The sequence below is a fragment of the Cyprinus carpio genome, chromosome B12 (genome assembly GCF_018340385.1).
Source record: "Cyprinus carpio isolate SPL01 chromosome B12, ASM1834038v1, whole genome shotgun sequence".
NCBI classification, from domain to species: Eukaryota; Metazoa; Chordata; class Actinopteri; order Cypriniformes; family Cyprinidae; genus Cyprinus; species Cyprinus carpio.
The window spans coordinates 22,104,687-22,125,058 of record NC_056608.1 but is presented as its reverse complement, the minus strand read 5'-3'; the positions used below and the strand labels follow the sequence as shown (position 1 = coordinate 22,125,058).

The window sequence follows — 20,372 nt, the reverse complement described above, 5'->3', positions numbered from 1 at the left end:
GCTTTAGTGTGGTGAAGTCAGTCCTTAGCTATGCTTGAAATGGAATACTAGTGTACTGCATTCTAAAAATAGCATGCAAAACACCAATACTACAAAACTTTCAAACTTACTTTTAAAAAATTAAAAAAAAAAAAAAAGCACTACATTTGTGACTGTTAAAAATTCACTGCCATTCACAAATCCTGTCCCACGCATCTGGCATTTTGTGACTGTCATGTGACCTACCAGTGTCAGTTGCATTGCTTCACTGCCATTCACAAATCCTGTCCCATGGCCTCATGGGACTGTAAAGTGTCCATCAAATGCACATTTCAGAATCTTGCTGGAATTAGTAAGTCATCCAGATACTTTTCACCTACTGTGTTATGTTCATAACTGTTTTTTGCCTACTATATAGTATGGAAGTAGGCATATTTGGACACAGGGTAAGCATTTAGGGCCAGTTTTACTAAACAGCAAATTAGTGCAAGAGCGCAATTCCAAAACAGCACCTATGGGCATGGAAATTTCTGTGTGTGATTTACTAACAACACGCAAATTAAAGAACACAGACACAACATCTCATTTACATAACGACCAACACAATATACGAAGCACAGCACAAATTACTGTAATCGCAAATAAAGAATAAAGAAATAAAGAAGCCACGGTACATTGAAAAGAATCCGAAGTTTTGATAGACCTGTTATTGCGTAACTCCTAGTTGAGGGTTCAAAGACATCTTTTAATTCCTGGAGCAAATTAAAAAATAACCTGGCATGGCAAACAATATGTTTGGATAATGTGTTCTTCTGGCATTCCAAATAAATTAATACGTGTGGGAAAAAAAATAAATAAATCCTCTCTCCTCTACCACACGCTCTCTTTTCTCTGCAGTGCCTCCTCCTAGCAACAACAATGGCAGCCATTTCAAGCACAAAATAGTTTACGACATGATTTTTGGGGGCATTAAATAATGGAACAAATACAAGTAATTTGACGAGCGCAAATATTAGTAAATTGAGTTTCGTGATTCATTTGAATATGCCCCTCCCATAAATGTTGTGTCTGAAAGGGAATCTCCTACAAATGCATATTCAATAAGGTCAGGCACAAAAATAACTGTTCAAGGCTTTTTCAGCACTAATTTGTCACTAGCCGTCTTTAGTAAATCCTGACATTGGTATTTTAATATCAAAAGATGGGCTGCGCTGGCACAAGCTGTCAGCAAAACCAGCCCTTAAATTTTTGCATTGTACATTAAATAATGACTAAAAAGTATTTGATCACCAAATGCAAGGTGAATTCTGGTACACTGCATTATGGGATACAGTATTTAACAAAGTGTACTTTGCATCATATTGTAGTATGGCAGCATGCCATTCCAGACTTATCCCATGTCTTTATAGCATGAAACTAAAAGTCACGGTAATCTCATTCATCCTCCAAAAGTCTCATTCAGCAGCAACCTTCAGAATTTTGAACTTTCGCTGGGTTCTTCAACTGAGCACATCTGCTGTGCCACATGAGCCCCCTGAGCTTTTATTTCATGGCACTGTTCCACAGCCTAATGCTAACACTAACCCGCTCTAAAATCCTGAGCGTTTTGTCTGAATTATAGCATCTGTGCTAAATCAACCCAGCGCTGGCACTGGTACAAAAGGAAGATTCTGCAATATTCAATAATATAATGCAACAGTGGCCCTATTATATGCAACAGTAAGCCCTAATCCCCAGTCCAGCCTGACCTTAAACCAACCATTAAATTATTCAAACTCCATCACAGACCAATGGCTGGCACTGTGGCTCTAGTCATCCATCTGCAGTTGGGCTAACGGAGGGACTATCAGACCTGGGTTTGATTGAGAGATTCAGGAGCGTGCCCATGTGGGGGACGGAATGAGCTCGGCCTAGAAAAATGGATAAAACGAGTTGGTGGGTTTGGCTGGAGGCTGTATAGAGTCCACTGTGAGCCATGTTTTTGAAACAGGGTTGGAAGTAGAGCACTATAATCTAAATACAGAGTTCTGACATGAAGTCAGTCTGACCTAATGACATCATTATCACATGGCACAGTTGATTGGTTCTCTCCTGTATTGGTAGCCAATGAGCTCGCTGCTCAACATTCAAATGTATGACTAGAGCTTGCCGTAGCAGTTGCAGCTTGCTTCAGAAACCCTCCACCTTCCCCAGCTCCACCTGTATAGATCTGCTTCGAGGTGATTCATGTATCCTATGGGGTTATTTCATGTATGTTATAGTTGCAGCAGCAATATTTCTTACATGCTCACAGCAGCATGTAGTGGATGTATTGGCAGTAGCAAGTCTCGGTACAGCAGCGTAGCAGATCTATTCTGTCAAGACCAAATACATTAACATTGTCATGTACATTACCATGCCAAGCCGTCCGAGAGTTGTCATGACAGAACTGTACATAATACAATTTAATATGTAGTGACAGGCTGTACTGTACATTTAAAAGCATGTCATTCTGGTCATGATCGTAGGTTGTGGTTTGGTAGATGTCAAGCTTCCTAAATAGCCTTGCCAGCAGTAACCAGAATAAACCGGTCTGAACTAACATAAAAGTTTATTCTGCTCTAAGCTGGTTTGTCAATCTATTGCTATACTTTGAGTTCCAACATTAAAGAAATGGTTCACTTGAAATAATATTCTGTTTGGAAAGATTTTCAAAATATGATGACCTACATTTTGGCCTGTTCTTCGCACAAAGCTATTGAATGACTTCTGAAGACTTAGAATATAGTGCATGAGTCATCTGGCTGCTTTTATGAAGATTTTATAGAGTTGGTCCTTTTTGGAGTTTGACAGCTGCGGCCGCTGTGAAAAGAACTGTGTGGAGATTCTTCCACACAAAAAATATATAACAGCATACAAAGTGAGAAATGACAGAATGTTTATTTTTGGCAAGTTTAAAAAAGCAAGGATGAAAATTATATATTTTTTTTACATTATTTGAAGCAACAGTCAGTCATGAGTCAGTCACTAAATTCAATTGATTCATTCAAAAGCACTGATTCATTCAGGAATGAAACAATTAAATGACTCTGTATAAGACAACGAATCATACACTGACTCAACTAATTAATTCACAAACATACTGTAGATTCATTCAGAAAATAGAAGTTATGTTATGTTGAATTAAAATGACTTGAATATATAAAAATATAAGTGAATATATACACATGTATATCCAGACATCAGCAATCAGTAAGAGTTTTTTTTAATTTCTAATAAACAATTATTTCTAATAAACAAATATTTATTCACACATTATATTAAAAGTGCCAGTAAAGACATTTAGAATGTTGCTAACACTTTATTTTAAGGACAAATTCTAATGCATAGATAAGATCCCTAAAGTTGCAAAGACTAAAGTCTCAAACCAAACAAGATATTCTTTATAAAAGTTAAGACTCGTCCACGCCCTCCTAAAACTCCTCATTTAAACACACCCCCACATGTCAATGTCACTGTGTGGGAAGATTTGCATAACGCCGCCCAAATGAAATGAAAGAAGGTGTAACTTTGATTCTCACTGTAGTATTGTTGCCGCCGCCGCCGTCATGTTGTGGAGATGCTGTGTGTTTCGTTATGAAAGCGAAACTACTTTGTTTGGCCTTCAAAAAGAGGACACAACTAGAAATCAGTGGTTAAGTTTTATTTACAACACTGTAAAGTTTCTATAAAGTGGGGCAATTCAAACTTTGCCAGCACATTTTACAGAGGACTGTTTCCTAAAACAGTAGCCTACAATGCGTCTGTGGCACAAAGTTTCTATAAAGTGGGGCAATTCAAACTTTGCATCGACAGTCTGGCGCTTCTGACTCACAGCCTGTATGTACGTTTTTTTTTTATATTTAAAGAATTTGCCACTGATGATTCAAAAGCGAGTTTTGAGCAGTGTAGAGTAGCGCTTGTTGTTTGTCATTTCTCCAATCACAAATGCAGACATGGTTTTATGTTTACGCAGCGCGATACGCAAGGCAACGCATAAAAAACACAGTATAAGTCATTATAATCAGTAATTATGTCTCCACTGGATGCAACAAATGCCTCTTTTGTAATGGGTTTTATTGGTTTTGTCTCGTCGAGCCGAGACGGTTGAACGCACTGGATAGCTGGACAATCAGCGTACACCTCGCTTTTCAGAACAATGAGCTTTGTAAAAATTGACGGGTTTCAGAAAGGCGGGGCATAGAGGAGCAACAATAATGTACATTGTGTGGAAAACATGTTTTTTTAACCTTAAACCGCATAAACACATTGCATTACACCAAAACACAATATAATGTTCTTTTTAGCAACGTCATATGACCCCTTTAAATATATGATTATTTTGAACTTTCTATTCATCAAAAATCCTGAAAAATAAAATAAAATGTATCACAAGTTTCCACCAAATATTAAGAACCCTGTTCAAAAGTATTTATTTATTTGTTTGTTTGTTCGTTCGTTTATTCATTCATTCATTTAGCACAAAATCAGCATGTTAGAATGATTTTTTGAAGAATATTTTGACACTGAAGACTGGTAATGATGCTGGAAATTCAGCTTTGCATCAGTAACCAAATGTAATATTTCATAATACTGTTTGTACTGTATTTTTGATCAAATAAATATATTTTAAAAATCTTATCCTAAACTTAGAAAGGTATATATCTAGGTATTCTCAAAAAAGTGCCATAACCACATGAATCAATGAATCATAAAATCCACAAGCTATTCAAGCTAGTACAGACATATTGTAGCAATGAGACTGCATGCTAACCTCTGCTCCTTTCAAAGCAAAAGGTCAGTCGAGGTTGTTTCCCACCACACGAATGCAGATTTGCAGATGACCTTTTCATAATGCACCTGGGACGGCATTTCTGCACCGTGACCCAACGCACTCTTTTCACGCACTCCAGCGTGTGTCACGCATGACGTATCAGTGAAAAGCCTCTTTGTTTAGCTGTGATTCTCCTCGTGTCTCTCTATTGTTCTTCCATTCACACTTAACTGTGGAAAAAAACTAGCTCTTCCCAGCACAGGTCAAAAAACAGCTGTCGCTTCAGAAAATAGCAGAGCTGTCATTCACCTGACCAACTAAAGAAGTACTCACAGCGAGCAGATAGAAATCAGGACATCCTGTGTGATACAGAGCGCTGGGGTTGGTGTGGGTTCAGAAGCAGATATACATAGTGCTGTTTGTCAGAGCCCACAAAAGCCTATCTCTTCAGAACAACACCAGTCTTCTGTGGCTCTGCATATAGACCTCTGTAGAACAGATCAATCAGATGCATAACACACAAAGACGTGTAATACAGCTGTTTCTGTGCATACCGCTGAATATCCATTTATGAGGGCTGCAGGACTTCACCGGCATTTCAGAGACTTACAATAGGCCTGCCAGAAATGCTTTGATAAATTTGGTATCAAAACAGAATTCAGTGGGAGCACTATCTCAGCACTTTGTATCTGACTGCCCCGTGAATTAAACATCAGAGGGATATTGGCGCGTCACTGCTGGCTGCTCCATTCACAAGGCTGAGAGGAAATAGCTTCTAAAAACAGACAAAATAAAAACGGCAAACTGACTCTTGGGACCAAACTACATATGAATGAGTGTTGCTATTCATGGAGAAACTGCAGGAGCCTAAAAAAGAAGAGCATAAAAAGGATTTGATGGACACTGCTTGCTTTCGACCTTGGTGGATAGAAACACAAGCAGTTACATATTGCATAGAACAGAGCTGTATTTAAAATTTGGACTATAATATATACTGAATCCCGTGTAACTACGGATCAACAAAACAGTTCAAATCTGCATATAAGGAAGTTCAAATGGCACGGTTGCATCAACAAATGCTTTTTAATATAATTTTTGCATTTGTTAACACTATTGAGTAGGTTTAGGGTTGGGTTTGGTGTAAGGCATATTTCCAGCACGATAGAGCATTAACTTTTAGCGACAGTCCCCAGTCTGTTTGTCTCCAAATAATTAATCGTATTCTCAACTTGTGCCACTTTACTAACTTTCACAGGTCTGATAACTGACATGTCAGATATCAGATGCTCCAAAGGACAAAATGACTCAACAGGCAAAAAGAGTTTCTGATTGGTTAAAAAGCGTGGGCTGTTCCCCTGACTCATCTTTTTGCTGTTACCAGAGTCTGGTGCTGTCACAGAGACAGGTGTGATTTCTCAGGACACTTATTTCGGTGATATCTGTCAGCTGTAAGGACATTTTATGTGTAGTATTGCAAAAAAGTCTCTGTAAGAATGACCCAGAATGACACTCCTAATTTGAATGCCACTGAGTCTTGCCAAGGGCACCAGAATCACCACCAGATTTCAAAAATCCTAATTAAATCCCTACTTTAACTATTCAAATTTGGTTCTGGTTCAACAAACCAGTGCTAACCTACATAAACCAGCATGAAAATTCAAGATGGCCTTTTCTGCAGAGACTGCCACACCAAGTGTCCTGTCTGTCATAATCAGCTCACCCAGTCTGCTTAGTACACTGAAACAAATATTGAAATATAATCATGAGGACATATTACATAATTAAAATTAATATAATTAGTCTGCCTTCAGCTCCGCACTTAATTGCACAGAACTAGGGTGAGGGTTGAAGCTAATGATGTGAGGAAAAAACCAGCCTGATTTAAATGACAGTAATCTGATTACAGATGATTTTTGGTTGCATGAGATTTCATATTCACCATCAGCAATGACTCCTAGTGAGAACTCAAGCCTCCAAAGCCATGTGTGTCAGTTCGTTCTAGAGTATGGCAGTCATTTAATACATTATTCAACACTTGTACTTGATCACAGTAGTGTTTTATGGTGCTTTATTTGAATAAAATGATATACTGCTGAATCTAGACTATGACATACACATTATGTAAAGATAAAGGTCCGTTTCTGAATATAACATCTACTCTGCTATTAACTCCACCTCTTTCTGTGCCTGCTTGTTTTTATTCATGATTCTGCCTTTAGAATATGAACACAGAATATATCATAAATGCATATATATACTTAAAAAACCAAAAAAAGTTTTTCTTTTTTCTGTTTGCTGAATTTCAAAAGTAGCATTTGAAAATACTTTAGTCAATGGTTTGTCTCCCGTGCTTCGATTGCAGAAAGTAAATCTGATTTTTCTTTACAAATTTACTTACATTTGATTACTGACCTAAAAAAAAGTCAATGTCTGTCAAAAGTTTCTCATGAATGTTGAACTTTCTCTCACAACTTTTTTGTAATCCTAAAATGTTCTGTTACTCACAGGCTTGAATAAAAATTGTTTTTGAGTCAATCTCAAATCATCAATGTGGTCACAGATTGGAATTTACTACAGTGCTGTTATCATTAATTAAAACTATTAAAACTCATTTATGTTAATAAATAAAGCTGAAATCAAATAAAATATATACATTTCACGAAAAACGTAAATTAGAAATATTGCCTTAGCAACTACCAGAAAAAAAGTAAATGAATGAATGAATGAATGAATGAATAAATCTTATATTTTGATTTTAAAATAAAATCTAAATAAAAATAAAAAAAAAGAATAAAATTACAAATACTATAACAGTACATAAATAATAAAATGAAAATGCTCACTTTATGATATACACATCACAAAAATCCCTGCAGAAAAGAAAAAAAAAGTGATCTTTCATACCTCGGAGGACTTATATTATTATATGAAAAACTGGATCTTAAATGAAAATGAGAAGTATTGCCTTGGCAACTAGCTGAAATAAAATTTGTTTAAATTAAAGTGCAAAAATGGCTAAAACTAAAACTGAAATAAAATATTTAATATAAAATAACAAGGGCACAGAAAATTACTAAAACTTGAAATAAAATTGAAAACAAAAAATAAAAGCATATTAATAACTAGTATATAAATAATACAACAATTCTGTTCTACTGTATTTAACATATGCATATAACAAAAATAAAGGAGGCATTTTCGAACAACTCACAATCAAACAAAACAAAACAATATATATATATTGAAATATTTGACTTTTGATTGCGGACTATAATGAGATCTCTTCTGAAAAAAAAAAAAAAAAATATATCAGGAGACCTAATCAGGAGACTCATTGCTGTCTAGAATGAACTATTGAGCTATTAAAGAAACATCATTCTTGATTTTACTTTCCTATGGGCCGTGACGCAGTGTACTCAAGACTCTCCTTGAAGCGGACTTGAGTATATTCCGCGAGGAACTCGGGTGAAAAGCTAAACAGAGGGCAGAAATAAATAAACCACACACATAAAACACACACCCACCCACACAAACAACCAAAACAAAAGCACAGAATAAAGACTTGAGAGTTTTTTCCCTACCTTTTGATGATAAAAATTTGAAAGGGAATTTTAATGTGGAGGCTTACAAAGGGACAGATACAGAGGAAAGGAGTGACCCTCTTCAGAAGTCTTGAAGAAGAGTTCAGAACTCTTTCAGCCGTCCAGGAGCCACTAGTAATAGCTTTCTTTTCTCCATCCAAACAATATAGGATACTGGTGGAGTTCACTCATTTTAGAAATTGTGGGGGCATCTATCCTGATAAGATATGACCCCACATTAAAACGGGGAGACAGTAGGAACAGAAAAACGATAAGAGTTTTATTCGGTGGCTCAGAGAAGTGGGGAACTTGACAGGCTAAATTGATTTTGGTGTTGGTGAGTAATTCTAGGTGCTATGGGAAACTGGTTTGCAGATAGTAAATCTGTAAAGTCTCCAACTGTTCAGCATAACAATGTGAGAATCAATGTCCCAGTGATCTACAGGAGGGCTTTCTCGAATCGTCAATTAAGCAATAAAATATTCCTTCAGAGAAAATGGTAATTATCGGCTCTGTTGGAAGACAATCTGATGCTGCTTAGAAAATAACATATCATCCACCATGATGACCAGCCATTTAGAAGATCCAAACACCTAAATGACCAAAATCTGATACCACTGTGGGAGTCATTTTATGACAATATAATTAGTTTTGCTTGAAAATTGAATCCAAAAAAAATTGTTTAAACATTAAATAGCCAAGCTGAAGTATTGAAATGACTACAACTAAAACTGAATTAAAAATAAAATATGAATAGAAAAGAAATACAAAAGCCAAAATGTCTAAAATAAAATAAAATAAAGTAATTCTATAACAATATAGTTATTTTTGCTGAGATATTCTTTGACATTAGATTTGAAAAAAGTTTAAATATTAAATAACCAAGTAAGAATGCCTATTTTTTGGATAATCCAGTGAATTAAAACTTAATTTCTCATTTGATTATTTTGGATGCAAAAATAAAGCAGGCATTATCAAAAAATAAACTGACATTTTCTGCAGAAAAAAAAAAATGCACATTGTTTGGCCTTTCATACCTCATACCTCAGTGGACGTATAAATTAAACATTAAATGGAAAATTTAGACTTAAATGGAATAGAAATATTGCCTTGGCAACTAACTGAAATAAAACAAGTTAAAGTTGAAGTAGAAAATGACTAAAACTGAATAAAAAAATAAATGAATAGATAAAAATTAAAATAAATAAATAAAAGGCACTTTAAAAAAAATGACTTGTTTTATGTCAATATAGTTCTTTTTGCTTGAAAATTAAAGTAGATTTTTTTTTTTTTTAAATGGTTTAAATATTAACCATGCAGGAATGTCTATTCCTTTGGATAATGCAGTAAATTAAAACTTCACACATGAAAGTAAATTTAATCTAATTTCATTATTTTGGATGCAAATTGGAGGATAAGATGATTCATATTCATGGCATCAGTGCAAAAACAGCTTTGTGACAATTTCAGAACTGCTAAACAGGCTTTATATGAACAGAAGACTATCACATAATCACACTATCACAGTACTGATAGTTATACTAACTAGTCTTTTTGCAGTACAGGCACTGCTCTGGAATAAGAATGACTCCTGCTTGGCAAGCCGAATGTAGCTAATGATGAAGATTTCATATATCAAAGGCTCAGTGGCATACATCTCGTGAAAAGAGTCTGCAAACACATCAGACGCTGGCTTTTAATAGGACGGCAAACCAGGGCTTGGATAATTACTAGTGTACTATTTCTAGTCATGATTGTCTAAAAAAGAACATCCTGAATTTGTGTAAAGGATTCAATAGTTTATCTGTCTATGTTCATTCAAGTGAATCACATTAGCAGTGCAATCACTTCAATTATTAATAAAACACAAAACGTGTTGAGTTCAGCCACCGCTGACACAAATGTGCAGTTGCTCAGAAATAAATTAAAGGTAATGTAGCCGTGAGCGTGTGTGATGCCAAAATACCGAAATTACAACCGAACGATCTGTTATTCACAGTGAAAAACTGACTGGCACACATTCAAATGTGCCATTTGCACCTCATCTCATCTCAGTCTGCTGGTGAGTGATGCTCACGCTGTCAATAATCTGGAAAAAAACAAACAAACAAACAATAGAAAAAAAAACACTAAAACTCCTTTGCACCCTTAGCATTCCTATTCAAAGATGTCATAGGCAGACTGGGATAAAAAATATCTCAGATATACTAACAATATATAATTCGATAGACAACAGTATACTGGAGCCTTGTAGCATACAAGCATCAGAATCATGCTAATGCCACATTATTGTTCAATAAAAAATATAATAAAAGTATAATAAACAATATTAATTAAAAAAATATATAAATACACTTTAGTAATTTAAAATGATGTCTATAATAAGAACAAAAATAAATCAATCAATACACAGCCACCCTTGCTTCACTATCACTTCACTTGCTATCACTATAGCAATATATAATTTTACTATTACTACTGATAATTTAATTAGAAATAAAATATTAGTAGTAACTACGTTTTGTTTATCATCTTTGTTATCATCTGTTTATTTTTTACTACTACTACCACTACTACACATTATTTTATTGAGAACAAATGCATTTTAATATACAACTACTAGTAATAATAATAACAACAACAATAATAATATTAGTTTATTATTATTATTATTGGAATCAACCTATAATTGTCTTATTGTAGTCTATCTGCATGTATCTGGAACAGCAGGGAGTATTTAACATTAAAGCAATTTTAAAGGTGTCATGCAAGCCTGATAGATTTGCTAAATCAGGACTCCATGCAGGGAATTTCCAGGGGGCAAAGCGCTCATCTAAATGTGGTAGCAAATTCATAGCGAGCGTCCTCGGAGTCATTAGTGACTCTCTCTTAGTCCAGTCTGAGTGCGTAATATTAATGAAAGCTCTGCTAGAGACCTCTCCACTTTAATCATCCCCATCTCTCTCACTCTTTATCACTCTCCGGTGACCTTTAAAGCTTTAAGGCTGACCTTATCAGCTTGAACAACAGAAATACAAGATCTACACTATACAACTAAACATGTGAGGAGAGTTGAGAGAGAGCTGAGAGCTATATATATATATAATATTATATATATATATACACAAATGTAGTGTATACTTTTATGAGTAAATATACTACTTATCCAAGAAAGAAGCTTTGCAAATGCTGCGGCTGAGCAGAAGCCATTACCAGGTATATATATAGGGCAATTTAAACTTTCTCTATTTTTTATGTATATTTTGAATGTTACATTATTGCTGTGATGGTGATAAATCATTTGCTGAATTATATATAGGATCATTATTCATATGTCACATAGAGCCTTCAGAAATATATCATTGCAATATGCAATCATGATTTGCTGCTCAAGAAACAATTTTTTCTAATAACATTTGCACTGCTTAAACATATGTGATATGTATTTATTCATTTAGCAGCATGCTCTTATCCAAAAAAACAAGTCCATGTCACACTTTGAGATCCTTGAAGAACCTTTTAAGATTAGTATAGAAACTCTTTTTATATGCACAAAAGGTTCCTTATTAGTGTAAATGTTGGCTTGATCAGTTATACTGTTATGGATTTTTTATAGTTATTTTGCTGGACGGACCTTTTAAATAACTGAAAAATTATTTCTTTATGGTAAAGTGATATGGAAATTTATGTAATTGTAAAACTTTAGCCATGCATTCCATGAAAATAACTGCACAATTGCACCTTAGAATGGTCCATCAAACCGACAATTGAACTAATCAGATTCAAAATAAAAAGAGCATTGAAACAGCCCCGTTGTAGAATAGAATAGAACGTATTTCTGCATATATATACTGTATATGCCTATTATTATGACCTATAAATATTATTAGATATTATTATTATTATTGGCAATATTATTATTATTATTATTATTACATTATTTTTTTTTATTTTTTTTTTATTAGGTCTATTAATATTATGAAGTTACTTTTATTATTAAATGAATATACAAGTAATTTGCCCCGCAATAATTACCGCATAATTGTTGCGCAGCTAGGATAACAAAAGATTAGGCTATTTACTCCTCAATTAAAATGTTTTTAAAACAGGTCTATTATACAATGAATTATAAGCCTATATTCAACATATTTACAATTAAAATATTAACACTGCAGTCATTAATAAAATCTTTTAGAGAAATATTTTTTTCAAGCACCGACTTTCAAAAACAACCAGTTTAACACGAAATACGTTTCTTCTCAATGTTTTTTTTTTTGTTGTTGTTTTTTTGCACTATGTATGGGCCACAAGAGAAATATTAATGGAATAAATTAAAACAGTTAGTCATATAGCCTACCGTAATGAAGTAGATTCGTCTCTTGTCGTCTCTAATAGAATATGTGGTGTCAGATGCCGAAAGCTCTGTCATTACTCCGTCACTCCGTTTTTACTTTCACTTTCTGCATAATGAATTGAGTGAGATTAAGACATTCAAAATGTCTTTACATGTCCAGGTTTAAAACAGAAATATTTCCAATATTGCGACGTAAAACGTACCGAACTGTTGTATCGAACCCAACTGTGAATTCTGTGAACCATAACACCCCTAATATACGTATACGTATATATAAAATGTCAACACGTTTTGTCCGCAGAATGTTGTAAGTTGTGGTATTTAACCATCTTGACCCTCTGGACTGACCCACTACTGTTCTGAGATAAGTTTGTAATTAGGAAATCAACTTCTCAAGAGAAAGAGAGAGAGAGAGAGAGAGAGAGAGAGAGAGAGAGAGAGAGAGAGAGAGAGAGAGAGAGCATAGACTCCTCCACTCTATCTCTGTCGTTCACAGTAATGATTTATCAGTGAAGGTGTTTATCAGAGTTCTCAGAAAACTCCAAATTAATCTCTAAAGTGTTATCTCTGTGCCCAAGCAGTGAATACACTTCTTATGTAAATCATGACCTACTAATGCTGCTGTTATCAGACATAATGTAATTTGCATAATTGTCCCCTCATTCAGCAGCCCAGCTTGTTTAAATTTCGACCTTTGGCTTTTGGTGGTTCACACCTTGTATAAGTCATAAAAACTCCACGAGTGGATTTGCATAACACAAACTCAAAACTCCATCCACATTTCTAAGTCAGAGACAGAATTACATCACCGTTTAAAAGTTTTTAAAAGAACATTATTATATATTAAAAAATTAAAAACCAAAAAAAATATTATCATTTAATACTCAATAAACATTAAACAATACAAACAATCTTAATTTCAAATAACTATTTTCAATTATTACGTGATCATTCGGAAATCATTCTAATATTCTGATTTGCTGCTCAAGAAACATTTCTGATTATAAACAATTTTGAAAAAAATTGTGCTGCTTCATATTAAATAAAAAGGTATTGAGACCAATGTGTATTAGACGAAAATAATTATTAAAAAAATAGATTTTCCTGCCATTTTAAATTCTTGTTTTCCAATGAAAGGTTAGATTTTTTTTTTATTATAATTTTTTTATTTATTTTATTTTATTATTATTATTATTTTTTAAATGAAAGATCAAAAAGATTAACAATGTAGATCTATTTTCAAAGCCTATTTTGATCATATTTACCTAGGGTATGAACAATTTTGATCACAGCTGTTTATGACGTAATGTGCTGTAATTATGTCTCAGATATTTGCAGTTTTGTTTCTTTTCATTTTTAGCACTGCAGAAGCACATCTTTATGTCTGAGCCAAAAACAACTTCTCCCACATCAGTACAAGGCATCTAGACATCATGAGCTTTGGGAATTTGGCAGACAACATATTAGTTCAACTTATTGTGTAACATCTCGACATAAATAGACAAAAAGCCTCTGACACAAACACAGAAATATTTCTGTCTCCATTTACTCAACTTCATGCTGATGCTGTTATCCTGCATGAAAACTTTCACACTGTGATACATGATTTTGGTCATACAATACTATTCCTCTATCATTTACTTGCAGGGAAAAAATTGGTTTGGCAACAATGGCGTCACATTCAGGGCATTGGTTGAAAGCCTAATCTCTCAGCACAGATGTGTAGGACTCCTATAATTCAGGCATTTGAAGGGAGCTCAAAGCCGCCTTCATTGGTACAGCCAATTCAAGACTCCCCACAGCGTTGGCACTGACTGAGGCCATGATAAACACAAATAAGAGACCAAACTCAACTCATGTGCATTAATGTAATGTCAACATCTGCTTTTTAAATCATGCATCTATTACGACATATTTCAGCATCCACAAAACTCCTTGTTGGCTCTGTTTCAAAACCTAGTGAGCTGCATACATAGGCAACATCTTAAGGCATCATAAACATGCTCCTGTCATTAAGGTTGTTCCAAAAGGTAGGCAGCATAATTATTCTAAAATACCTTCCATTTGGCTTCCAAAGGTAGCGTTGCATGAAAAGCATGCACTGCGCTTGCCATCTAGGATGGAAATAAATGCATTTTAGTTGCCAGACAAAGTGAGAGAAATCGTTTGATGTATATATACTTATAATTTATTCAGAATTAAAAAGTATTACTAAAATTCATCTCATTGTGACTAAAAATTGACTGTATTTAAATGTGCTGTGAAATTTTATGCATCATTAGTTTGTGAAAATGTTTAAAAAAAAAAAATTTCATATTTATTCATATACTGTAGCAGTACAGATTGTTTCAGAGGAGCTTCACATTAATAAACAGTAAAATAATGTTGTAAATGTTTTAAAAATGTATCAATTATAAAACATCACATTTTAGCTGTAAAGCAGTTCTACAGAAGATAATCATGTTTAAATTCAGTTCAATAATGTGTCAATGTTCATCAGTTATGAAATGAGTACAGATAATAGTGCCATTATTGACTTCAAGTCAGTTCAAAGTTGTTTCAATTCAGTTTAATAACCGTGTCGATTTTGCATGTTGGTGTCACTATCCGGCTCAATTCACTTCAGATTTTGTAATAATCCAAATCATATCATTTAAAAAAGATACCAAAGTACCAAGAAGACACAAACTTGAGTTTCCATTTCCATTAAGATGCTAACTTAAAAGTCAGCTACCCATGTAGGCTGTAGACAGCAAGACATCTGCAATGTGGCTGAATCGTGGCTCAAATATATGAATTTAAAATGAATGATAAACTTTCAAATTCATTACAAACGTGTAACATAAAAAAAAAATCTGTTTTACATATGTTTATAAATATTTTATAGAGCACATGCTTTTTTACATTTGCATACTATATAGCCAGTCATAGACATTGTAAAATAACTGTACATATTATTTATATAACATTATATATAATACATGATACATGAGATTTGATAATATAAAAATGATCACAGTGCAGTGGTATTTCAGCTGGATTTTAGGTCATTGAAAAAAGCTCCCTTCTGTGTCTTACATAAGTTAAAGAATCTGTAAACCCTGCATCCAGAGAGAGAAATAAACCTGCATTATCTCCTCTCACACAAACTGTACGACGATCATTCCTGCCTTAACTATTAGATTGCAATCAGAATAAATTATAGCATCAGTACAGTTCAAATGCATTGGGCTGATTCTGCGTGGACTAGACGTGAAGAGTGATCCAGTTACCACAGCATCAGACAAACATGCATATACATCATTAGAGCTAAATTAAAAGCCCTTTGGGGTTTGCTGGCCTGTTTGCTTTAATGTTGCTTTGGAGGCCTGGCTAAAAGGAAGTAATTCCAGGGGAGGATTCCTGTCATCCATACAGGGCATGTTGACAACCACAGCCGCATTTCCTATTGATTCACAGCAGAGAATTCATCCCTCACACCCACATACAGTACAAGAGTACAACAGTACATTTGGTCATAAAATATATAGATCTGCACTCAGACTCATGAACACGATCTTATTGACACACACGCATGGTTTTTCACCTCAGGCAATCCACCCGCAAGAGGGACTGAAGAAGTTCACTGAACAACAAAGAAAGGAAACAGTTCATCAATATGCATGAAGGCAGAGAAAGTGAGAAAAAGAAAGACAGGAAAATAAAAAGGATATGCTCTGTCTGTTTCACCAAACGAACGGCCGTACTTGCATTAAGTTCAGTCATTATGCACTGACCCTTGATTTAAACCTGTCCACTTCAGCAAAGTGAAACTCTTACTTCTTTCAGAGAAATGTGAAAGCTATAGTAAGAACAACAAAACAAACTCAGCAAGAAGATGGGTGCTCAAGCAGCAACATTTCTTGTAATTGCTTGGGGAAGTCCAAACCGACAACCATAAAACCCTCAAATTTCCTCTAAAACTCTGCATCAAAGCACTGTACACAAACACACTAACTCATTTTTACCGAAATGCGCTGTAAAACCTTGCTTTTCATGCGTGCTGAGTTTAAAGTGATGGAAAAAGACAATATGCAGACTATTTCTGACAACCCCTGACTAAAAAACTGTGATATTTGCATAACGAAAGGCATTTGCAATTACAATTCACCAATTAGGACATCAGAAGCTTTGTGAGAAAGCAGGCCCTCATTATGAATCCAAGAATCATACCAAGTGGGTCAGACAAAACAACACAAAGCAGGTTGGTTTAAACCTGAGCCAGAAGAAAAAAAGCAATGATGAGGAAAGAGATTTACTGGTATGATTTAGTCAAGACAGTCTAGTGCGCACCAAAACAAATATGTAATGTTTGGTTCATGCACAATCATGAGTACATTAATCAAATAATAATAATAATAAAATCATGTTCTCTTTGTGATTCTTTCTGTTGGTCTAATCATTATGTCACAGTAGGTTGCAGAAAGTGACTGAATCCTTGATTCAATTCAGCTACAAAGCATGTGTCCTTACAAGTAAGTCATTGAATTATTCACTCACCTGAGTCGGTCAACAACACTGAATAATGCTCAGGAATTAAAGAACTGACTCAATCTTTAAGAATGAGTCACTGAATCATTAACTCAGTGATTCATACAGTAACAAAACAAGTGACAGTTAGTGAGTAATTGAATAATTCATGCATCTAATTCATTAAGACACACTCATTCAATCAGGATCTGAACAAGCTACCTTATGAGTGAGTCATCGAATCATTGTGTGATTTGTTCATCATCACTGATTTTTTTTTTCAGGTTGACTATTCACATACTTATTGTCTTCCCTAAATGCATGAATGTACTCTTTTTTGCGAAGAAAAAGTACATGCTTTTGAGTTTGTAGCAGAAAAGTAGGTACGTTTTGGGACATACTGTACTACCACACCATAAATTGTGCCTTAATGGACCACAAACCAGTGATTCATTGAATCATTTACTTACCTGATTTATTCAACAACACTAATTCATTCAGTAACACCACTACTGATTGTTCTTATATAAATAATTTCTATTTAGGAAAAAAAAATCTAACTAAAATCACTCAATATTAAAGGGATGATCCATTCAAAAATAAAAAAATAAAAATGAATTCTGTTATTGCTTACTGTATGCATTTCTTTTTCTCCACAAGGAAAAAACAAAAAGACATTTTTAAGAATGCTGGTAACCAAACCATTTTGATTTCGACTGACTTGCATTAAATACAATGGAAGTCAGAGGGAACCAAAACTGTCTTCAAAAACATTCTTCAAAAATTGTATTTTATGTTTCACTGATCATCATAATTATACAGATTTGAAACAGCCTGGAGAGTACATAATGACAGCGTATAGATTTTTGGGTGAACTATCCATTTAACATCTTGAACTGTTGTATAAAAGCAATAACATATTTGCAATCGTACCATTGTACCGTTATATCACACCATGTTACTAGAAAAGCTTCACAATTTTGAAAACAGCCAAGCTTCTGTCACTGCAAAACATAATTGTGTTAAAGGGTTGCTACTTTTATTTAGTTACTCCCCAAAACCGCAGCTAGGATAGAATCCTTTGGGACAGCGGCAGCGTTTGATAGGTGACCACTGGGGATTTTTTTTCATGAGCACAAGGACACTAATGAAAGCATTTTCTTTTGCACTCCTACCTGCGTGAGGTGCTGTCAGAAAGGGAATCTTGATGGGTGAGAGCGAGAGCAGGTGGAGAGGGTGAGCAGAAGAGACAGATGGTCCCTGTGTCACGTCAGAATCCATCGCCATCATGGCTGCTGCTGCCAGAGCGATCCGTTTAGAACTTCCTACTCGCTTAATGGACACGGGACAACCTGAAAAGAGAAATAAAGATTGATAAAAGAAGTGCATTACTGTGCTTTGCAGAATAATACCTAACAGTATTTTCTGGTGGAAATTTTCTAACGAAATGCGCTCAGAAATATTTATTTTGATGGCTGCTCTTAAACTAGGATGGGAAAATGGTCTTAGTAAATTCAGTACTGTAAGTCTGTGTGGATTTTTTATTCTATCATGCTGACTATTTAAAGTTACCATTAAATTAATTTTTTTTTTTTTTTTTATGGAATAATGCAATGTTTATGATTTATCTGTGCACATAACTACTATTTTTAATTCATGTGCCCTCATAAACTCAATCAAATGATACCACAGCATAATCATATGAGAGCACAGCAATTAACAAATAACAATCCATTCAGTCCCCAATGGACAAAATCAAATCCCGCAATACATTTTTTTCTCATTAAAAAAAAACAGCTTCACTTGAAAATATACATCATAATAGGGAAGAAATGATTATCACAACCTCTAACGCTGACATTATATGCAAAATGTTTTAGAGGTGTTAATGTTAGGTATATTGAAGTGACTTCAATCATTTTTAATCATTATAATCTATAATCTGCCTAAAAAACATAACATGCTACTGTAAGAAATTTAATAGGGTCAATTTTGGCTTCAAACTCTACAGTGTTACATATGTAGAAGAATTAAAAAAAATTACAATAAAGAGTCCTATAAATAGAGATAATTCCATGATGTGCATTATTGGAGATTTGAACATAAAGTATGTGTATTCTTCCCACTGGATACTCTGAGCAGGCCTGTCTTTGTTCTGGGGTTTAATTGGCTGCCAAACATTTTCATGAGCTTTTGCCTTTGTTTTTCATCGAAGTGTTGAAAGCCTTATCAAATCTGAACATACAATCCCTCACAAATACTAATATCTACTTTATGTGAGTGCATGAACAAGACAAACTCTATAACTGCACAATAGGCACATTAGAAAAGATGTGGTTTGTAACTGAGTAATGTTATGAACACCCTGCAAGCAAAAATGCATTTATGCTTTTGACAGATATAGTTTGCAGCACATACATGAATGTAATGTGGATGAAGTTACATGGCATTCCAGTTATGTGTTTTATCAGGATGCACTTGCTGGAAATCAAAGCCCCCACCTCCTTATATCCTACACAAAACACAACCAAAACCTAGTTTTAATAACTACACTGTTAATAAAAATATTTCAATATTTCAAGTTAAATCAATGTGTTACTTGAGGTTTGTAATAATACAGGTCCTTCTACTTGATTGTTGGCATACAGCTCATGAAAACCCAAAATTTGTAATAATATATGAAAATTTAGTAATTTCAGAGTGAAAATTGTTTCTACATCAAATTAGTTTTTCAGCATATGGATTTTTGATTGAAAGATCTAAAATCAAAACCATATGGATTTTTGATTGAAAGATCTAAAATCAAAACTATGCATAATTCTATAAAGAGCTTGTGTGTGGAAACAGAAACTATATTCAGTCATGACAGTCCCGTAAAGCTTGTAGATAATGGAACTGTGTTTTGCCACACCGCAAATTGTGTATGTATTTGTTTGAATATTTAGCAATAAACAACAAATATATTGTATTTTATATTATAATGACTAATGGTCAATAATTTTGGATTGACAGTTATTTCCATTTGCAAAGCTTCTTGGGATAAGTAGTATATTTACTCATAAAAGTATACACTAAATTTTGTATATATATAGGTAAAACGCCTTATATATATAGAGTTATATTAGATATATATATATATATATAATATATATGAGCT

General features: G+C 34.2%; 1 protein-coding gene across 2 annotated transcripts in view; it reads right to left on the bottom strand.

Annotated features, from left to right (window-relative positions):
- The window catches only part of LOC122139279 (transcription elongation regulator 1-like protein), an 81,086-nt gene that overhangs the window by 38,140 nt on the left and 22,574 nt on the right, over positions 1-20,372 (bottom strand). For both annotated transcript variants that reach the window (XR_006156176.1, XM_042735970.1), the window contains exon 5: positions 18,391-18,567. Coding sequence is in view for 1 of the 2 variants with exons in the window: in XM_042735970.1 (XP_042591904.1) it covers positions 18,391-18,567 (177 nt within the window). In the remaining variant the exon portion in view is untranslated. The remainder of the gene's footprint in view (positions 1-18,390; positions 18,568-20,372) is intronic.